Below are 20,241 nucleotides of genomic sequence, written 5' to 3'. Positions count from 1 at the left end.
AAGCTTGGTTTTTGAAATATCATTGCAAAAAGTTGAAAAATCAAGTTTTTAGAAAAACACATTTAAAGTTTTAAGATGATTTTTATATATTGATATAGCTATGATTATTTATACGATATTTAGATATTGACTTAGATTAAAGAAGCAGATGCAGTTTCTAATGCAACTAACGCTTTCGCGAATTGATAGTATTTATTGTCTAATCTTTTTCAATGAAAAGCTGAAACGTGAATCATATAAGTATAGATTCCATTTAAGAAAATTAAGAGATTAGTAACAATGTAAAATTGTTGATTATTGGCTATTGCTAGAAGATGGCTATTTTGTGTAAGAAATACATTATTTCGATTTGTTCCGAAAGATAGTGACACAAGTCTTCCTTAAACACATCAATTGTTATACTTTTATATCTTTGTATAAAATTCAAAGGCTTGGATATTTATGATCATCGATTTTTGTTTTAATAATTTATAAATATATAATCAAATTCAAAACTATCGCGTATCGAATTATTTTTGCTATTTATATCATAATATGCTTTAGAACTTCTACATTTCATAGTATTTACAATAACAATATGAAGTAAAACATAGTTGTCCACGAAGTAATGCTGCTTAACGCTGCTTTAACGCTGCTCCAAGATGTTATTGTCCAAGATTTGATGAAGTTGCCCTTTTACGTATCAATTGTCCACGGAATCTTGTCGTCGTCGTTGGTGTTGTCTCGAAAGGAACCGGCTTTTGGGATGCCTTGTAATTCTTTTCCTCAATCAATTGCTGGTTGTGCTTTCGCTTGTGATGTCTCAGTTCCTTTACGCCTTTTACGTGCTTTTCGCCATCAGACCGCAGTCCACCAGGGTTTTATCGTCAATAGGTAGGCCGAATTATGACGTACGATTATGACAGATTATTTATTGTCGTCAATTTACTCTCGTCAAACGGCCTGTGAAATGAGCCTCATAAACTTAGACTGTAATCTTTTACTTTTCTGAATTGAATTTGAGATTTTCTCGAATAGAGGCTTCTAGTTGTCCGTATGTTCTTTCTTCGTATTATCTTATTTCGACGATTCTATTTTTTTTCTTTGCGTAGTAGAACAGAGCAAAGTTGGCAGAGGCTTTCAATCTTCTGGACAGTTCAGTACCAGTGCCACTAGTTGTTACGTGTAATACGCGATGTTGAAGATTCAAGTAAAAAAAGAACTGTCTTGCGATTGAATTTTATTGAAGACGATGATTCATTTGACGTATATATTGAGATTATGAATTCTCTTCAAGTTTCGGACAAGTATTGCATTGCTAAAGTAAGACGGATTTTCCTTTTTGTTGAATGTAGGCGGAATTTTGGTAAAATGTAGGCGGAATTTTAGCAAAATAATAACCAATAACGCGACGTGTTCTAATATCATATACGAGGATTGGTGCAGTTCCTTAAAAGGAAATATATTTCATGAACGAAGAATATATCAGAACGTGATGTAATCATCATCGGATAGGATTAGCGATAAATTTTATCGATTATAATGTTGATGTTTGTCAGGATATTTCTTTGGGATATAATTTGCTAAGGGATTTGAAGAGAAGAGAAGAAAAAAGAAAGGAAAAGAAGGTTTTAGATTATTAGAGTATAAATTCCTGAACAGTTCATTGGCAGGTAACAAAGCTGAAGATTCAACAGCAGATTCTATGAATTTTAAGAATCGACATTCTTTTTCGTAAGGCACATATTTGACTGCATCATAGGGCAATAAATCCGTTGAGTTAGGTATCATGTTGTCGCCAAAACTTTCCGACTATAATATTAATGCAGCCAGAAGATAAGAATGCGTAAAAGTGTGTGTACGTGATCACGTATAAAACATAAAATTATTATTTAGTAATATGTAAAATATTATTAGCTCCACTTTTGTTGTTTTATAATTAGAGATAATTAATAATTTGCGATATCCATCCAGGTCGTCCGAGCCTATTATTTTTAAAAGTTGCTTTACTTCTTTCTTCCAAGTACAATGCCGACAATCTTTTTTTAAATAAATGTAGTGAAGCTTTTGTTCAATCATAAATATTGGCAATTTGCATATGTATCTTTGTATAATGTATGATTAACTTATTAATAAATATATAAGCTGAGATATGTTATTCAACATGTAAAAGTAAAATCGGAAATATAGAATAAAATTTTTTCACACAATATTCCATTTCTGAGATAATCTAAGAATATAAAACATTGTCGGATATGCGTATACTTCCGACTTAACGGATTTCATTACGCACAATTATGTTAATAATTATGAATAATACTAATTTGTAACATATTTGTAACATAGTAATTTTTATAATTACATATATTATATTTATCAATTGATAAATTGTTAAAATTGTTGTTATCTCAGGAAGCGCATCATATAAAAATATTTTATTTACATTTTTATTTTACATGTCTAACTCATTGTTGCACATTATATATTTTTTTCCTGGCTGTATCAAGCTTGTATGAAGTGTTATGTCACTGAAGAATATTATTTAAAATATTTCTGTATAAAATATTTCTTCTATTAAACAAAATTATACAAAAAATTATTCAGTTTAAAAAAACAACTATTATAATAAATACAAATTTAAAAGCAATTCATATATTTTTTTATTAATTAGGAATGTATTTTAATGAGATATAATGTTTTATAATTTGAGGTTTTAATATAATTTAATATAATTTGAATATCAATAATAATTAAAGGAGATACTTAACTAGATTAAAATTACAATCATATACGTTATATAAATATTTTATAAGATATTTGTTAGACATCACAAATAATAATATTAAAGTATAAAGTATTACGTAAACTGATTTTTTTATATCAAATCTTTTTTATATAAAATAGCTGAAAGCGTTTACTCTTATTAGAAATTTTTTCTTTATTTAAAAATATATCTTTATTTATAAATTTGTTGATGACAACTATTTTATTAAATATTGTTGTATCTATAATAACACTTATGGAAAAATTCTGTAAAAATATTTGTCTTATATCTACTTTTTAAACTATTTACTTTTATAAACATTGTATTTAACATACAAATGTCAAATAATACCAAAATTGTTTAATTTACAAATATTCTTGATGCAGCTTGTATCATTTTAGATAAAGAATTGATTCCAATTTGTTTCGAGTTTCGAGTAGCATTCTTGGTTTACAAATCTTATATGCCTGAATAATTTCGGCGCGATATTCTCGCAATTTGTAAAGATTTTGAAATATAGAGCAAGCATACATCGACGAACAATATTCTCTAACAAACTCCAAAGCAGATATAATCTTCTCTATCCATCGACTCTTGATGCACAAACAAAGCCAAAGAAATCTATCAAATGTATATGCGTTAAGCCATGCAAATCTGAATAAATTCAAGAATAGATAAACATAGTTACCTTATTTCACCATTGCTCTGACTAAAGGGATATATAAGTGACATCTGCTTTATTTTCGAGAGAGGAAGAACTTCATGCGATTCATATAGATAAGTTAAAAATTCTATTTTTTGAATATCATTATATTTTGGAAAATTATAAACAAAAGATGTTATTCCATCCTCTTCAATCAATATTCTTACTGGAAAATGTATCTTATTATATATATTTTCTATTTTTTTTTTAATTTCTGATGAAAATAAAAAAGTTATATCACTTCGATCATAAAGCAACTTATCAAGATTTATGTTTTTTAAAATATATACCTAGTAACATTAAAATAATTAAGTAATAAAGATTAATTATCGTCATATATAATATAATATGAAATAATATACATAATATAATAGTTAAAAAAATTAAAACGATTGGAAAACATATATGCTTACATTTAATTGAAAAATTATTACCTTGTTTCTTTCAGAAAAATATTCGTATAAGTAATCCTTCCATGCTTTAGTTGTTATATTTTGGTATTTAAATTTATTTATATAAGATTTAAGAAATGGCTCGAACACTGTTGGACCACCTATTTTAGATTCTATTTCTTGTAAAAGGAGATATCCTTTTTCATAAGGTACATAATTAACAGCATATTTCGGCAAGAATCCAATTAAATTTGGTATTAAACTTTTTAACTCAGAGTGAATCCAAGGATTCGTCATCTATAATAATAGTAAAGTATAACATTTGGAAATGAATAAACCAATTCGTACATACATAATATAAAATAATATTATTCAACAAGTATAATATTGTTTACTTTAGTATTTATCACTGTGTAATCAGAATTAATTTACCGTGTTTATTAAGTCAGAAATGCCTTTCATTTCCAGAAATTCCTTTACTTCATTGCCAAACATAATATTTACAATCTTTCTCCAAATGAACAGACTAAAACTTTTATTCAACCACAAATCTTCATAATTTATACACGTAACTATACTTCCTGTCCATTTATAAGGAATGCTCTTCATAACTATGGCGAATAAAGAATTATCTCCGTCTAATATAGTCGGTGGCACGAGTATCAAAAAAGGACTTTCTACCTCAAATAGTGAAATACTTGATGGTAACACGCATATGTTACATGTACCTATATATATTATTTTAATTTAATAATAAAAATGCAATACTAATAAAAGGAATGGTATTGTTAATTTACAAAAAATAATTTTATTGTACATATAAATATAAACAAATAATTTGGTTAATATATTACCCCAAAGATAAGAACCACAAAGATCATTGATATTGTTTAGTGTAATATGTATCAACGATAACATTTTTTTACTCTGCTTATAATACTCTGGTTCAGCAAGTATGTTGATGCGATGTGCTGATGTCATAATATTTCTCAGTCGACCCACAACCAAGACCACCGCATAAGATGGAATTGGTGCTGTTTCGTAAAATTCGTATATATATTGAAATAAAGTCATTGAAATCTTTTTACGTTTCCCAGACGTTATAACTTTAAGACCTGGTGGTACTGAAATCTAAAGAATATAAAATATATGGCAATAAAACTAATGTAATATGCACATGGTATGTAATATGCATAATGGCATATTTCTTTAGTTTAAATAAGCTAACATGCAAGAAAAGATTACCATCTAATTAGTATACATTTTTTTTTGTTAAACACAAGATACTTTTTAATTTATCCTTTTCTAAAACAACTTACTTTTATAATCAAATAGATGTCTGTATGTTTAAATAAATAAATAAATATTGGTTATATAAATGTTACCTACGACGCGTTTTTACCTTTGCAGAGAAGTTAAATTTGACAGATGGTGTATCTTGACAGGGAAACATAGCTCTAGCATGTGTATACTAAAAATTAGAAACTTTTTTATAATGCACGTTAACATAGAAAAATTGTTGATATCGTTCATTTTAATTTACCTGATTGTCAAACAATAGAAAAGGATGTGTGGCAGCGGAGGTTTGTTCTGGCGTTAGCCAATAAAATACAGGAGAATTCGGTTTTGTTTTGTATTCAATCTGAATTTTAAATCTGCAGCATACATACACATAAACATATATGTTATTATATGTTTATATAAATATTTGTGCAAATAGAAATCTTAAAGTCTGTACTTTTCTAACAATATTATTACTTACTCAGTTTTTGCAATAATAAATTTTGGTAACAGAATAGTAAATTTACTTCCAAGACAATCATAATTATCAATATAATATGTTAAACCAATTCCACTATCAAAATCTTTAACGCTTAATATAATGAGTCCATTGTTATCTAAAATCTTTGATTTATATTATGTGTTAATAATAAATGAAAGATTCTTACTTATAATAAAAATAATTAATAATTAACTCACTACTTCAGTAGCCCAAGTTTCCAGTCTTATAGTCAATATTGCTGTGCCTCTAATAATCATCTGATCAAAATCCACATTTATGTCTAAATAAATGGAAGTTACAGCTGCATGATCTAATATATAAATTGTAAGGGTTAAAATATACAGATAATAAGTATAAAAATATATAAGTGACGTATATAAGTGCACAAGTATCTCAAAATGTTTAATCTTAAGTTAATGTTATGTTAATTACGTGCTATATTGTTTACTAATTTAAAATAAACTTTAATAATTTTTATGCATTACGCTTGATTAGATACATGATAATGCTTTCATATATCATTTAAGATGAGACAAAAAATAATACAAATAAATTAAACTTGTAACAAATAATTTAAGTTTAAATATCATAAATTGTGCAAAATATGATGTTATTCGCGATTATTTTGTTTTGCAAATTTATTAGATTTACTTTTTGTATGATCTTTTCTTTATTTTCTATTTCCTTCAAAAAATAAGACAATAACGTTCACATGTTTAATTTATTGGACGATTAAATACCTGGTTTTGCATAAGAATACGGATCCATATGACCAGATTTTAGTGGAGAAATTTGGATTTCTTCTTCAAAAATATTTTTTTCAAAAATTTTCGACATTTGGTATTTATAGAGATCTAAGTTAAATATATCATGGTCCATTTTGCCGCATTATATGTTTTCTCTTACCATATCTCATCTTTTATTTACTTCTGTTATACTTTTTGTTTAAGTAAAATCTTGTTGAGCGCTCGCTTCGCGCATGCTATATCGCGCCATCTGTTTTTTAAAATTTTATAAGTCTTGATTTGATTTGTACATTTATAAAAGTATTATTTATCATATAGTTTTATCAATAAAAATTGCATTTTGTAAAACTTATTTAAAACAATTTTGAATAAAAAAAGAGAAGGAAAGATTTTTATTGTAATATAAAAACGAAGACTATAATAATCAAATAAAATGTAATTAATATTATTACATTATTATTATTATGATATTGATAATTTTCATGATACACACAATTATCATAATATGCGATTTCTAAAAAATTGTTTAATAATTTAATTTTCTATTAATATTATGTAGTAAAAATTAATAATTTACAATTTTTATTCGTTATAGCATTTTATTTCTAGAAATTTTTTCGTTTTTTCATCAAGTATAAGACCTACAATGTTCCTCCAAATGAATAGATTAAAATTTTATTTAACCACAAATATTTATAATTTGTGCACGTAATTATATTACTTATTTGTTTATAAGGAATGTTCTGCGCAATTGTGATGAGTAAAAAATAATCTCCGCTTAGTATTTGGTGATATGAATATGAAAAAGATATTCTTTATCGAATTTGGATATACTTGGTGGTAGTACACAAAATAATACATTACAAGTACATGTATTATTTTGATTATAATAAAAATGTAATAATATTAAAAGAAATAATATTAATAATCTACAAAAAAAATTCTGTTTTATATAGACAATCTAATTAATATGTTACAGAGAGATTATGACCACATAAATCACAGGCATCTCGGAGAATACTTTGAAACATTGATAAAATCTTCATACTTTATATATTTTAATATAGTTTTAATTAATATATTAATTAATAATATATTAAAATATATAAAGCTTAATATATTTTGTTCCGTCCATATATGGATTCTGGTGTTAACTATAATGTGAATTTGGATATATTGGATTTTGTGTAATGTCTCAGTGTATTCTATTTTTGTAGGTAACCGACAACAATAATTATTGAATAAGATGGAATCGATGCCATCTCATTAAATTCATGTACATGTTGATTCAATGTTTCCGATCCGATGTTTCTCGAAAATTCGCAGATGTTATAGTTTTAAAACCTATGACACAGAAAAAATATAAATTAACATGTTAACAAAATTGATATAAAAGTGTATTTCTTCAATTTAAATAAGCTAACATGCAAAAACAGATTAGACTACCCACTATCTGATTATAAAAACACTCATTTACTTTTTTTTAATAAATATCAAAATATTTTTTATTTACTTTCTATTTTTTTAAATAATATTACTTATAATCAATCAGATTGTCTGTACATTTATATAAATAAATAAGTAGATGAATATTTCATATATAAATATTAATTAAATGAGGTTTTACCTTTGCACAAAATATAAATTTGACAACTGATGTATCTTGACAGGGAACGTAGCTTTAGCATATGTATTCTAAAAATATAGAAATATTTATACACATTTAAATATTTATACAATACACATTAATATAAAAAAATTGTTGACATTGTTTATTGAATTTATCTTACTGTTAGGTAACAGGAAAGAATGTGAGCATTGGAGGTTTGTTCTGGTGGTTAACTATAATGTGAATTTGGATTTGTTTCATATTCAATTTATTTCATATATCTAAAAATATATCATTACATATATATGTTTATGTATATCCATGATAATGGATTTAAAATTTGCGTATTTTTTCTTATAATTTCCTAGTAACTTTGTCTTGTCTGATATCTAGAATAAAATATAAATTTATCTGAATGCTAATTTTATTGCCTATTATAAATGACTATTATTTCCAATATTATATTGTAAAGTAGATTCATTAGGAAAATTTTTGTTACACTGGATGTAACAACCCTATTGCTAAAATCTATTTTATTAATATTATAAGTTAATAATAAGATATTCTTACTTTAATGAAAATTAAATTAAATTTTACTCATTACTTGGGTAACCGAAAATTTCAATGCTATATAAACAATATTGCTTTGCCTTTAATAACCGTCGATCAAAATCCGTATATAAGTCTAAATAAATGTATGTTACAATTGCAAGCTCTGAACAGATAAATAATTATAGAAGTTAGAAATAATAAATAATAAGTATCAAAGATATGTAAATAATATTTATATCAAAGCATTTTATTATAATTAAATTTATTGTATTAAATATATATTATATTATTTCAACAATTCAAAAAATTTTTAATAATTTTTACGTTTAATATAATATTTTTATTTGCAGTTTTAAAAAATGCACAGAATAATATAAATTAATTGAAATCATAAAAAGTAATATAATTTTATAAATCGTAAGTTACATTTGAAAAGAGACACGTTTTGTTTTACGCAAACGTAATAAACTCATGAGACTCTCCTCTCATCCTTTTTTTCAAAGGAAAGAAAATAAATTGTACACATTTAATACGATTCTTATTTAATTAATTTAATTATTAAATATCTGGTTTTGCATAAAAATTTATAAGAGATACAGCCATTTGAAAAATGTTTTATTTGCCTCTACGAATAAGTTTTAACATTGGCTTTCTGTAGAAATCTAAAAAAAGCACAATAATCCTCTCTTATTTCTTTTTTATACTATTCTATTTCTTAATTTGTCTATGTTTACATTTTCTTTCCAATAACATATCTTAATCTGTTTATAGTATATAAATATAGAATAATCAAAACGGTTGTGATTTTCGAATATTATATGAATGATTGGCTTTTCAGCCAATCAGACTTGCATAATATATTGCAACGAACAATTTTTTATGACAATATAAAAGTTAATATAAAACAAATAATATAATAACAAATAAAAGCATTTAAAAGGTTTGGTGTACATCAATGATTCTTTTTTTCTAAAGTTTTATTTGATAATAACGTAAAATTTGCTAGATTGAATATTTATTTAAAAAATTTATTGATGTATGGTTACCTGCTATCTATTATAGAATGCTACAACGGAGAAAATTTAGATGAATTATAATTTCATGTCTAATCAAAGGAGTATCCTTGAACGTATTCGCTGCCTAAGACTCAGCAAATAGAAGCCGTCGACTGTTTAGTATAATAGGATTTTCTCTAGATTGAATAGATATCCCTCTATTTTTCATTTTATAAAGCTGGAGACTACTGGATGTTCTGCTATTAGCTCAATCTTTTTTGCGATAAATGCGTAAATGTTAGAAAAAAATAATATCCTGTAGCGGCCTTTTTTAGAGCAGCGAAAAGAAGTTAATAGGGTCACTCGTATTGTCACAATATCTTCCACTTATTGCTGCTGACCAAAATTTTGCCACGAACAACTGTGCTGTCACCGCGATCATTTCATAACATTATATCGTGACATAACATTATATCTTAATTCATTCACTTTCATAAAATCTTCAAATATTATTATAACTTTGCAATAAATATGTAGAAAAGTATCTCACAGATATTTAAAAAAACACAAAAAATAGAAAAAAAAATAAGCCGCGCAGTTCCCCGTTTGTGATTTTATCTTGAAGTAAAGAATTAGGTATTTAAATATGGGAAAAGTCAATTTAAAAAAAAAATTATTCATTCTATTGTTAAATTAAAGCGAATCTTTGCAATTAATGAAATAAAGGATTAAAAACGCGACCATTTGCTATATTAAGTTTCCACAGTTCAAGAAAGAGAATGCAAAAACGCCAGATATCTTTATAATATAATTTAATATTAACAACAGTGGGAAAAACAAACAATGGTACTTTGACTAGAGATTAATTATTCGAGTGAAGATTTCATTTCACATACAAATCGCAATAAAATTCAACTAGGTAAAAGAGATAAATATAAGATATGATTTGTAAATTACATATTCAGGCAATGTTCGATATATATAGAAACTTTTATCTTGATAATTAAATCGTAAAATACAATATTTATTTCTTACAATTCGATACGCTTTGTTGTATATTCGAACAACGAATGCATTGTTTGTTCGAGATTAAATACAATTGCAATAAATAACTTCATGCTATACAGTTTAATGTTCGAGATTAAATACAATTGCAATAAATAAATTCATGCTATACAGTTAATGTTAAATAAATATTAAAAATTTCTTCACATTTTTTACATTCATCTGTAATTACAATACAAAGCTACTTATGCATTGCAATATTTTTATAAAATAAAATGTGATCAATAATTAAAAACATTAAAAACAAGTGAACGTTATCATCTTATCATTAGTTACTAATCAGGATTACTAATATCTCTCTTTTAAAACATCTTCATCTTTTGTTTTCAACATGTCTTTGAGCATCAACATAATTAAAGAGATGAAAATGTATGTATTGTGTGTGATCTGCTTCTAAACAAATTACTTAGTAATTTAATTCTTCAGAATAACAATCTCGTTTTTTTATTAATTTCGTAGGCTTAAAAAAGTTTAAATTTGGAAATCACTGTATGAGATGTAGATTTATATTCTGTATGACACAGAATATTTTTTGTAAACTCTTTCTGCATAGTTTTCAAGGCACCTAGTTACCAAAACTATATTGATTTCCGAAATGGATAATTTGTTTCACTTAAGATGCTATCAGCCTTTAACATTAATTCTACCATTCTTTAAAAATCTAAATTTAATTCGTGTTTCTCATTCTTTCTTAAGTTTTTACAGAGAAACATTATATTAATATCTATTATTATAATTCTATTAATATCTTGTTTTTGAAGTAGTCTGTCATTTGTAGTGTCAATTGGCAAACAAAAATAAAATACTTCTATAGAGATCTTACTTAATTAAAATCAACAATTTAATTAAAACTTTTCAAGTATAAAATCTTTAACTTTCCAATTACACAACCAATAACAGAGTACTTTTGCATAATTGAGTATTTAATGAATTATAAAAAATTGAAAGTATTGTACAGTTGATTGGCAACATATTATCACATGCATAAAGCTATTTCATAGGGAAAAATATCCCTCTGAGGTTTACATACATGTATAATTCTATTCAGTCACTAAAATTCATAAATATTATAATTCATTTAAATATTTACTCAGACAGTATTAAATATACAAGATATTTTAAATTTATAGTAGACTAATGTATAATATACTTTGTCATATTCTGTATTGTATTATTCTATTCTATTAATTCATAAAGAAATTAATATTGAATCCTGATTTTTATAAAATAAATTGATAAGCAGCAATATCAATTACTGCAACGAAACATTTTGAGATTGGTCATTATATAATGCATTAAATTTCCGAGAACCGCAATGACCTATAATAGTATTAATATTGGCAAACATTTAGTCAAATCACTAATTACCATTGCGTTAAATAGTCGTTCATGGTGGCGCAGAATGAGGAGGCTGGGGTCAGCAATTTGAAACCGCGCTGTGCTTCTCATCCGCATAATAAGATACTGTTACAACATCGCCACCTACATTAATCAAACACTGACCCTAAAAGTATATTTTGTATCAAATAATAAGCATTAAAATGTATATATTTATAATTCGCAATAAATATTTGCAATATTTTTACTAACCTGATTTTTGTGCGGACTATGGAGAAGCACGCACTGTGTCATAAAGAATGCTACCATAGCGTTACCGCCTAATGCCGTAATATGAGCACGAACAATTGCCAAAACTTCCATTACGAAACTGTGGGTGAAACCGCTCAATCCACCATTCTATAACATTACATTATTGCAATCGTTTTGTTTATAACATTCTGTCGAGAAAGATCATCATTATGAATATTATGGAACTCACCTCTCGTATCGACGTACTTTCGCGAATAAAAAAGAAATTTAAATTGCCTTGATACCTCTCTATTCTTCCACCTGGTAGGTAAGATAAAGGTGTTATATCTACACCATATCTTCCTTTTAAAGGCACCTATGGAAATCAAAACGTACAGAAAAATCTCTATACTATTAACGCTTAACACATTTACTATAAATTTAGATACAAGTAAGACAAAAGCATGATGAGTACAAACATTAAGTTTGTATATACATTTAAAGTGCTTACATGTTTACGTCTATGAGTAGTGAATGATTTTAAACGTAAAGGTGAACGTGGTCTTGGCTTTTGTATAGGGACACCACTTAAAGTTGCGGGATTTCCCGTACTAACGCGTGTTGCATTGTCACATGTGATATTGTTTTCTAGATGATCCTCATCGAGACTAAATATCATATCACTGTCATCTGTCAGAAAATAAAGAGGAATTTATTTTTAAAACTTTAATTAAGAATAACTCCAGATATCAAAAACATAGTAATTATAATTGTGGATCGCAATACAAAATCCAACAATAACTTTCAATAAAAAAATAAATATAAATATAAAAATAAATATAAAAAGAATTAGGAAGTACCTGACTTTCTTACTTGATCCTTACTCAAGGAACGACATACAATCTTCCTTTTATATTTATTCGTATTTAAGGGTTCTCCCAAACCAAGCGCCATACCAACGACAGTCAGTTGTATTTCATCTTGTTCAGATAATGCTACTTTAAACTGCATGTCACACAAGGCGCAGGGAACCATTCTTCTTAATTTGAAATATAAAGACTAAAGCGGAAAAGCGCTTATAAAATAAAAGTACTTTCGCGAAATATATATTTTCTTTTACAAGTAGCAAACATGCGTCAGAGTAAACATGTGGCAACAAGTAAGAAAACACATTTCTTACAAAACAGTTTAAAGATTAAATATTACCTGAAGTAACCTGGCAAAATATTTTGATGGCATCGACGCGAATTGTCCTATGGGAATTTTAGTCCTAGAGATTTGCGTGAACATCTGTAAATTTCTGACGATCTCTAAATCTTCGAGACCAGGTATCGTCTGTGTATTAACGACGTGAAAATCATCGGGTGGTCTGTTGTCTATTAATGATGATATTCGGTCCATATCCTCGATGTCGTCCACTTCTAAGATGCACGCATCGCGAGTACCCAATCCAAGATCGAGTTCCGGTAGATCCTCATCTGACTCGTCTGTATCAGAAGTACTTGGAAAGCGTCCGTTTTCGACTTCCTACAATCGCGTCACGATTATAATTAACGATCAAACCCTAGGACATTTTCTGAAATGAAAACGGTGCTAAGTCCCACGTACGTTGACTCCGATAGGCTTTAGACGATAAAACTCTCGGTTCTTCTTCACTGTTTCTACAATAGACTTTTGCATTTCCCCTAACTGCTCCTCGTTATGCCACGAATTGCTAGATGCTATTTGCGGAATGGTAGGCGGCGGTAGAGCGGTCAAGTAAACCGCGGTGCCTACCGCCATACCGATTATGAACCGTTCTCCCACGGATACCTGCAACCTGAGGCCGAACACCGCGTTCATACCCTTGATCTTCAACTTGTTCAACAATAAACTGTGTAGTTCATATTCCAGAAACGGCAGACAATCAGATATTTCCTTTGCATTCAGTTCACCACGCAAGTCTTTCTTGCTTTTGCACACAGTCGCTTGGATAAAGCAGCCTCTTCCGGTTGTCGGTATATTCGTCGGGACTTCTATAGTGGTGAACATAACATCCGGAACCTTGGCGCGCTTGCATATAGTACATTTTGACACATTGACTCTAAATGGCACGCTGCTTTCACTGTAAGGGAGATGACACAGGTTGCATCGCAGCTGAGACTGGCCGCAGAAACCTTCGTGATCATTGCCTTCGGAAGAGTGCTTGCACACCTTCCCGTTTTGTCGCTCCGTATGAGCCACGACAGGTGTATCACTGTCAACTTTCTCTGCCTTTGTCGCGACGGACTTTTGCTGGCCCTTTTCCGAATCCACAGCAGCTGCGGGCGCACTCTGTTGAAGTTTATTAAGAACGACGCCGTCTGATTCTTGACCAGAATTATGAAAATTTATGACTGCCGCGGTACCGGAGGCACTCAACACACACACATCGTCACTGCAAAGAATTATATAATATTGATGCATGATTCATATATAGACAAATATCAAAAATATAAAATTAAGTTTTATTTAAAGGATCCGTTTTTATCTAACATCAATGCGCAACTAATATAAAACTCTTACCATATACTAGTTTCTTCTTTGTAGCCTATAACAACATTGCAAGCTAACGCTCTCGCGTGTGACCTAACTTCCATTCTGATTTCGGTCCACCACGCATCACGGCCTTCCGGTTCCTCCAGATTGCTTATCCTCTCGAGTAATTTCACCGACCTCGAGCTCACTAGACCACCTGTACTCACCACGCATATAATTCAATGTTATGTTAGATTTACGTGACCTTCTATATCTTTTCTTTTTGTAATAAATCAACCAGATTTAATGACCGTTTAAGAGGACTGTATATAATATCTCAGGTTATTATAATATCACAAAGATACGATCTTGAAGACGTGTAATCTTGTAAGCTTAATTACCTATATGTAATATGAAACCAGGTGGGTAATGTTGCATAGTAATGAAGGGATATTCTAACATTTCTAGCGTGTCTTGATTCATGGGTCTGACTACCGCAGCCGGTGTCCTTAGGGGTCCTGCTATCGATCTATCACTGCCTAGAGAGTTACCTGAGAAACAATGTTAATTTTTTTAATTAAAGTAAAAGGACAATAAATCCTAAATAGACATATGATTTCACTCTTTCGTAAAGCATATAAAAATAAACAATGAGAAATAAGAAACAACTTTTTAGCTGTTCAATAATTATATATAATTCCTCGATTCGATTTATCCTTTTGCGTAAAGACAAAAGCTGACTCACCTTTGGGAGTAACGCTCAGATCGGAATCGCTCGATCTTCGATGAAGCGGCACGTTGGCGAGCGTTCGGGTCGCCGGTGATTGGGACATTTTCGCGGCCACCGTAGGAACAGCCGGAAGCGGGTAGGACGGGCTGGTCGACGCTTCATCTTGCTGCCTAAGATCGGGAGAAGGACGGGACACACGCGAGTTGTAAGTCATATTAGCATTGTTAGTGGGCATAGTACGATCAATATGACACGATGTGTTCCCTAGATTACAGTCGCTACTGATAGATATCGCGGTTACGATGTCGGATTTGTTGCCGGGGTTGCTCCTCGGCGGTTTTCCCGAGGTCCCGGGCGAACCATCGAGCGGACGATGGAACGCGGGAGCTGGGGATACGCGATCGGTTAAACTGATGGGAGAAGAGTCGCAGGAACGGGAGGTGGCGTGAATAATCGGGCGCTGCGCCGAGGATAGATACTCGGGAATCGAGCGGACGCGAGGAACGCGAAGGTGATCGCTCTTCTTGCGACGTTTACGCGACGCACGTTTCCTCGTGGACGCGCTACGAGAAGGAAACCGGTCAAGCGGATTCCCCGACTTTTTCGCTTCCTTGTGAGATCCCGTTCTCTCGATCTTCTTCTTCTTCTTGCTCCTCAGCGACACAGTTTTTTTGCTACGACGCGCCGGCCGTGCGGATACCATCATCTTCGTGTCGATTAGTTTGATCAAATCGCGTATACATTTTCGTCTCTCGACCATCATAATCGCACGGGCTTCTTCGATCAATGCCCGTTTCGTCACCGAATCATTCCCCTTTTTGCCTGCGTTCACGCGATCTTTCGATCCTTCAGCGATGAATGAAGATTCGAGTCCCGTTGATTTCTCATTTTGTTGATGAATGGATTGATCGTGGCTCGGATGTAGATCTTGTTCGGGTTTATCCAGACGAATATCAGGTGCTTCGGGAACCGACGAACCATCGGATGTAAAGGTGGCACTGCTGCACCGCTCACTTTCCTCTATCCTCAAACCAAGCACCTGACACTCGTTTCCAGAAGTGTCAGATGCTGGTCTTACATCGCTGATGTTTCCTTTGTCGGACAAATGAGTTAATTCCACAGCGGAAATATTAGTCTCCTCGAAGTTATACGAATCCGAGATATCCGGCTGACTTTCATCGTTCGACAATCCGGACGTGTCCGAATCTGTGCTCTCGTGAATGTCCACAGTGATTATGGGAATCCTATCGTTCTGTAATATGGTGTCTTCCATATCTATTAAATTCGGGATTGATGGCGAACGATTCGACGCTACGTCCGATTCTATCTGCAGTGTAGACTCCGTGCAGCTCTCCGCACTGGAGTGCGTAATGGGAATTCTCTCCTGGAGACTCGCCGAGTCCTCCGTTTTGTTGGAGTCTCTATCGATCGAGTATCTCGAGTCGTCCAAGATGTTGTAACTGGCAGTGTCCCCCGATGATTCATCGCCCGTCAAATTTTCGTCATCGAAGGAAGACATCTCCGTCTCGTCGATCGAGGAAGCGACGTCTTGCTGCTGCTCTTCACCTACTTGGACCTTGCTATTCTTATTTTCAGGATTCTCTGTACAGCACAGCACTGTTTCTTCCTTTATCTCTTCGTTAGACTGTTTATCGCTGGGAAGAATCAAAGCGGGATCAATATTTTCGATATTCTCAAGAGACATGTTCTGTATAGATTCGATAAGTAACGCGGCCATTATCCTACCGGTGGTCTTGGTTTCCTTCAGGTTTCTCTCCTGAGGATTCATAATGTCGGAATCGCGGTCAGATTCCGTGGTGAAATGACTCTCCTCGCCGACCGAGTCAAATTTACTACGTAGATGCTTGATCTGCTTGGAGAGGTGATCTCTCGACGATTTCTTCCTTGTCTCCTCTGGCATTACTATGGTACGTATAGATTTCACCGTTTCGTCGATTAAACTCCGATCAATTTCCGACGACGGAGTGACGTCCGAGCTGCTGGAAGCGGTCACTCTTAGATTCAACATACTCGATGTATTGGATCGTAGAAACGGAATGCGCTTGGCACGTTTCCTTCGCGCTCTGACATGTCCAGGAGTCACGGGCACCTTTGCGCATTCCAGGCGCGTTAAAGACGACAAGGATCTCGCGTAAAGATTCCTGTTTTTGCTAATAGGATAAGAAGCGGGAACGCCAGCGGGAGTAGAGATAGGGAACGGCGCGCTGTCGTCGGCGTAACGTTCCGTTCGCACTATTGTGCGTGAGGAAAGCGCGAATGCGATCCTATATACGCATGCAGGTAGGGAAGAAGAAGAAAAATATCCATTAATCTTCGCATACTTCCTAAAAAAGTTTGATATAATTAAAAACAACAGTGAAACGAGTGATCTGAATTTACAGCCAGGAAGAAGAATTTAGAAACTATTTGCTGAAAAGTGTACAATATATAATAGAGTTTTTTTCCAAAAATAATATAAAATTAGACGCTTCAGAAAAGCTACAAAACGTAAGACTGATTTTGCTACATAGAAAATATTAAATCATACTAAATAAATAAAATTAAATCATACTAAATAAATAAATAAAATGAAAGTAATTTTAATTAAATATTAATTCAGATATCGATTGTTTATTAATAACGCTAAGCAATTTGACTTTATTCGTGATATCAAAATGATGAGAAGCGAAATTAAAGGTAATCGATAATAGATGATCTATAAGATGCTCTCTATAAATTAGGTTAATTTCATCCAATAATTTCGGATAACTCTATCTGCGCTAAATTATTTTCCGTCACAGGATAGAATAGTTCGACTGTAAAATAGGAATAACTATATTTCCTTGTACGAATTTCTCGAAATAGCTCGTTTGCGAGCGCCAAATTTATCCTGGATTATGAGTTGGCGACACGCGCTTAATTGGCTCGTGCGATGCCAGACGCAATTGCGCGGTAATTTACAGCTTATCATGATGATGGAACATGCAATTTATTTTCGGACGAGACACCGTCTGCTTCAATAATATCGTAATTGGACATAAAATACTCACTCTTCGATATTGATGCTGTCGCAAGGAAAACCGAAAACGTCATGCAGTTTTACTAGCGTTACCGCTGTGCCTATACCTCTGGCAACAATGCCGGATTCGCCTTCTAGATCAAAGTTTTGCAAGTACCTGAAATCAAATGTAGCAAATTAAATAATCATAAAAGAATAGGTATAGGAAAGAGTAGAAATATTTCAAATCAATTTCTTATTTAGTTTAAATAATGTCATAAAATCATAAAAATAATTGCAGAGATGAAAGTTAGAATTAAATTTACCCAATTACAGCATTTCCACCAAGATCCAATGCTTTTAATCCAATTTTCCTTTGAACTTCTCCACTTAGTTTAAAAAACAGAGTCTGTCGTGCCTCGTTCGATGCTCTAGGTGTTCTTATTTTATCGATCCATTTATATTCTGGGTCATCACTAACTACAAGTTCTTCGACAAATCCATGTATCATTTGTGCATGATATCCATATGGTATATTAGGTGCTAAAATATTTTAGAATTACTTATTAATCTTTTCTCTAATAAACTTATGTAAATAATATATCTTTAAAATTTGAAACCAATAATTTTCATAAAATAAATAATATGTAAATTACAAACTCATTCGACTATCAGTATTATATAAAATATAACAAGAATGAAATATGCTTACAATAAAAGAATTGTACTCCGCAGGATGATTGCCTAAACTTATTAAAATCAGAAAATAGTTCCACCTTTATGATAATATTTACTTCGCCACGTATGCCGTGCATTGTGTCATATACAGGTATCCAGCCAGTCATAACTGATCCTGTAATGTAACAGAAAGAAAAAATATGAACAATAAATATATAAAATATATAAATATTTTTCATGTTGTTATATATCATGTATCATATATGTACCTTGAGATCCAGCACTGGTGTTCATAGTTGCCTCCAGAGTCCAAATGTTCTTTACTGGAGGCAGTATACCAGGCAGCAACAATGGATTAAGATTTATATAAACTTTGCCTATCGCATCATTAGCAGAATATGTGTCATGATCCATCAATCTGATTTGCAGTGGCTCATCTTGTAGTTCAGCATCGTCAACTTCAAATCTATACCATTCCGAGTTCCATTGTGGATTCAGAGACTTTCGGCACACGTCTGTCTTGTAAGTTATGTTGCCGAATTTCAATTCCACATAAGCATCCGTCGTGTCGCCAGAACGATCCATTACTGGCAGATTACGACCTGCCAGTATCTTCACCTTTATCTTCCCAGGCATCGTGTCGCTTTAATACTCAACAAATCTATATTCAGAAAACAGATTCGCATTTACTTATTTATTCATTATAATAAAAATATAAATATAAATTAAAAAAATATATATTTAATTACTTATCAAATATGTATCTACAATTCAATGTGAATATATATCTAATTTAATGTGAATATATTAAATATATATTTCTAAATATACATCTTTTGTGTTACGTCATGGCAAAAACGCTTCCGCATTTTTGCTAATTCCGTCGCGATCTACATGACGCCTTATAAAGTTCAATAAATCCATCTCGAAACTGGATGTTCATCTGAACGTCATGAAACATGACACCGCGGTAATACGAAGACGAAGCTTGTCGCGAATCCCATGACATTTACTTACCACGTCACGCATCTGGTCCAGCAATGACACTCGGCGAGCGACTCAATAATGAGCGGTTTGTCAAGCAGAGAATCACATTTTTTTCCACGATTTTCTTACACGACAAATAACCTCTCCCGTCGCCGGATTCTCCTCCTCTCCCTCGGCAACCGCCGCGGACGCCAA

At 31.2% G+C, this 20,241-nt stretch overlaps 2 protein-coding genes across 3 annotated transcripts; both read right to left on the bottom strand.

Annotated features, from left to right (window-relative positions):
• Positions 1–1,358: 1,358 nt before the first annotated feature.
• LOC105428205 (leukotriene A-4 hydrolase-like) lies at positions 1,359–12,089 on the bottom strand. Of its 2 annotated transcripts, XM_089073198.1 has the most exons (12): positions 8,158–8,203; positions 7,995–8,062; positions 6,362–7,711; positions 5,819–5,931; positions 5,601–5,743; positions 5,382–5,493; positions 5,241–5,309; positions 4,693–4,969; positions 4,271–4,566; positions 3,881–4,135; positions 3,432–3,736; positions 1,359–3,364 (listed from the first exon to the last, which is right to left on the bottom strand). In XM_089073198.1, exons 3-12 carry the CDS (start codon positions 6,498–6,500, stop codon positions 3,136–3,138), a joined length of 1,938 nt encoding a protein of 645 aa, XP_088929324.1. In that variant the 5' UTR covers positions 6,501–7,711; positions 7,995–8,062; positions 8,158–8,203; the 3' UTR covers positions 1,359–3,135. The 2 variants fall into 2 exon arrangements, with proteins under 2 accessions (XP_088929324.1, XP_088929325.1); XM_089073199.1 differs by lacking the exons at positions 6,362–7,711; positions 7,995–8,062; positions 8,158–8,203 and adding an exon at positions 11,957–12,089.
• Positions 10,319–20,234, bottom strand: LOC105430815 (C2 domain-containing protein 5). Its single transcript, XM_011644536.3, has 15 exons — positions 20,077–20,234; positions 19,329–19,720; positions 19,094–19,234; positions 18,708–18,924; positions 18,434–18,559; positions 15,399–17,668; positions 15,055–15,204; positions 14,702–14,870; positions 13,766–14,573; positions 13,364–13,684; positions 13,018–13,216; positions 12,669–12,847; positions 12,408–12,533; positions 12,179–12,325; positions 10,319–12,092 (listed from the first exon to the last, which is right to left on the bottom strand). The coding sequence occupies exons 2-15, from the start codon at positions 19,693–19,695 to the stop codon at positions 12,006–12,008; spliced, it is 5,307 nt and encodes a 1,768-aa protein (XP_011642838.2). The 5' UTR covers positions 19,696–19,720; positions 20,077–20,234; the 3' UTR covers positions 10,319–12,005.
• Between the last annotated feature and the right edge of the window lie 7 nt (positions 20,235–20,241).

The sequence above is a fragment of the Pogonomyrmex barbatus genome, unplaced genomic scaffold (assembly GCF_055798465.1).
Source record: "Pogonomyrmex barbatus isolate J1 unplaced genomic scaffold, ASM5579846v1 scaffold14, whole genome shotgun sequence".
In the NCBI taxonomy this organism is placed as follows: Eukaryota; Metazoa; Arthropoda; class Insecta; order Hymenoptera; family Formicidae; genus Pogonomyrmex; species Pogonomyrmex barbatus.
The sequence above is the reverse complement of the archived record's forward strand: the minus strand, read 5'-3'. Positions and strand labels throughout refer to the sequence as shown.

What these genes read in the sequence shown, in the direction of transcription:
- LOC105428205 (XM_089073198.1), bottom strand. Translation starts at nt 6,500, where the DNA reads ATGGACCATGATATATTTAACTTAGATCTCTATAAATACCAAATGTCG. An exon ending in TTTATTATTGCAAAAACTGA is followed by an intron (nt 5,494 to 5,600) that starts GTAAGTAATAAT and finishes TGTATGCTGCAG; the next exon opens with ATTTAAAATTCAGATTGAAT. An exon ending in ATTTTTCTGAAAGAAACAAG is followed by an intron (nt 3,737 to 3,880) that starts GTAATAATTTTT and finishes TAATGTTACTAG; the next exon opens with GTATATATTTTAAAAAACAT.
- LOC105430815 (XM_011644536.3), bottom strand. Translation starts at nt 19,695, where the DNA reads ATGCCTGGGAAGATAAAGGTGAAGATACTGGCAGGTCGTAATCTGCCA. An exon ending in CACCAGTGCTGGATCTCAAG is followed by an intron (nt 19,235 to 19,328) that starts GTACATATATGA and finishes GTTACATTACAG; the next exon opens with GATCAGTTATGACTGGCTGG. An exon ending in ATAGTCCGCACAAAAATCAG is followed by an intron (nt 12,093 to 12,178) that starts GTTAGTAAAAAT and finishes ATATACTTTTAG; the next exon opens with GGTCAGTGTTTGATTAATGT.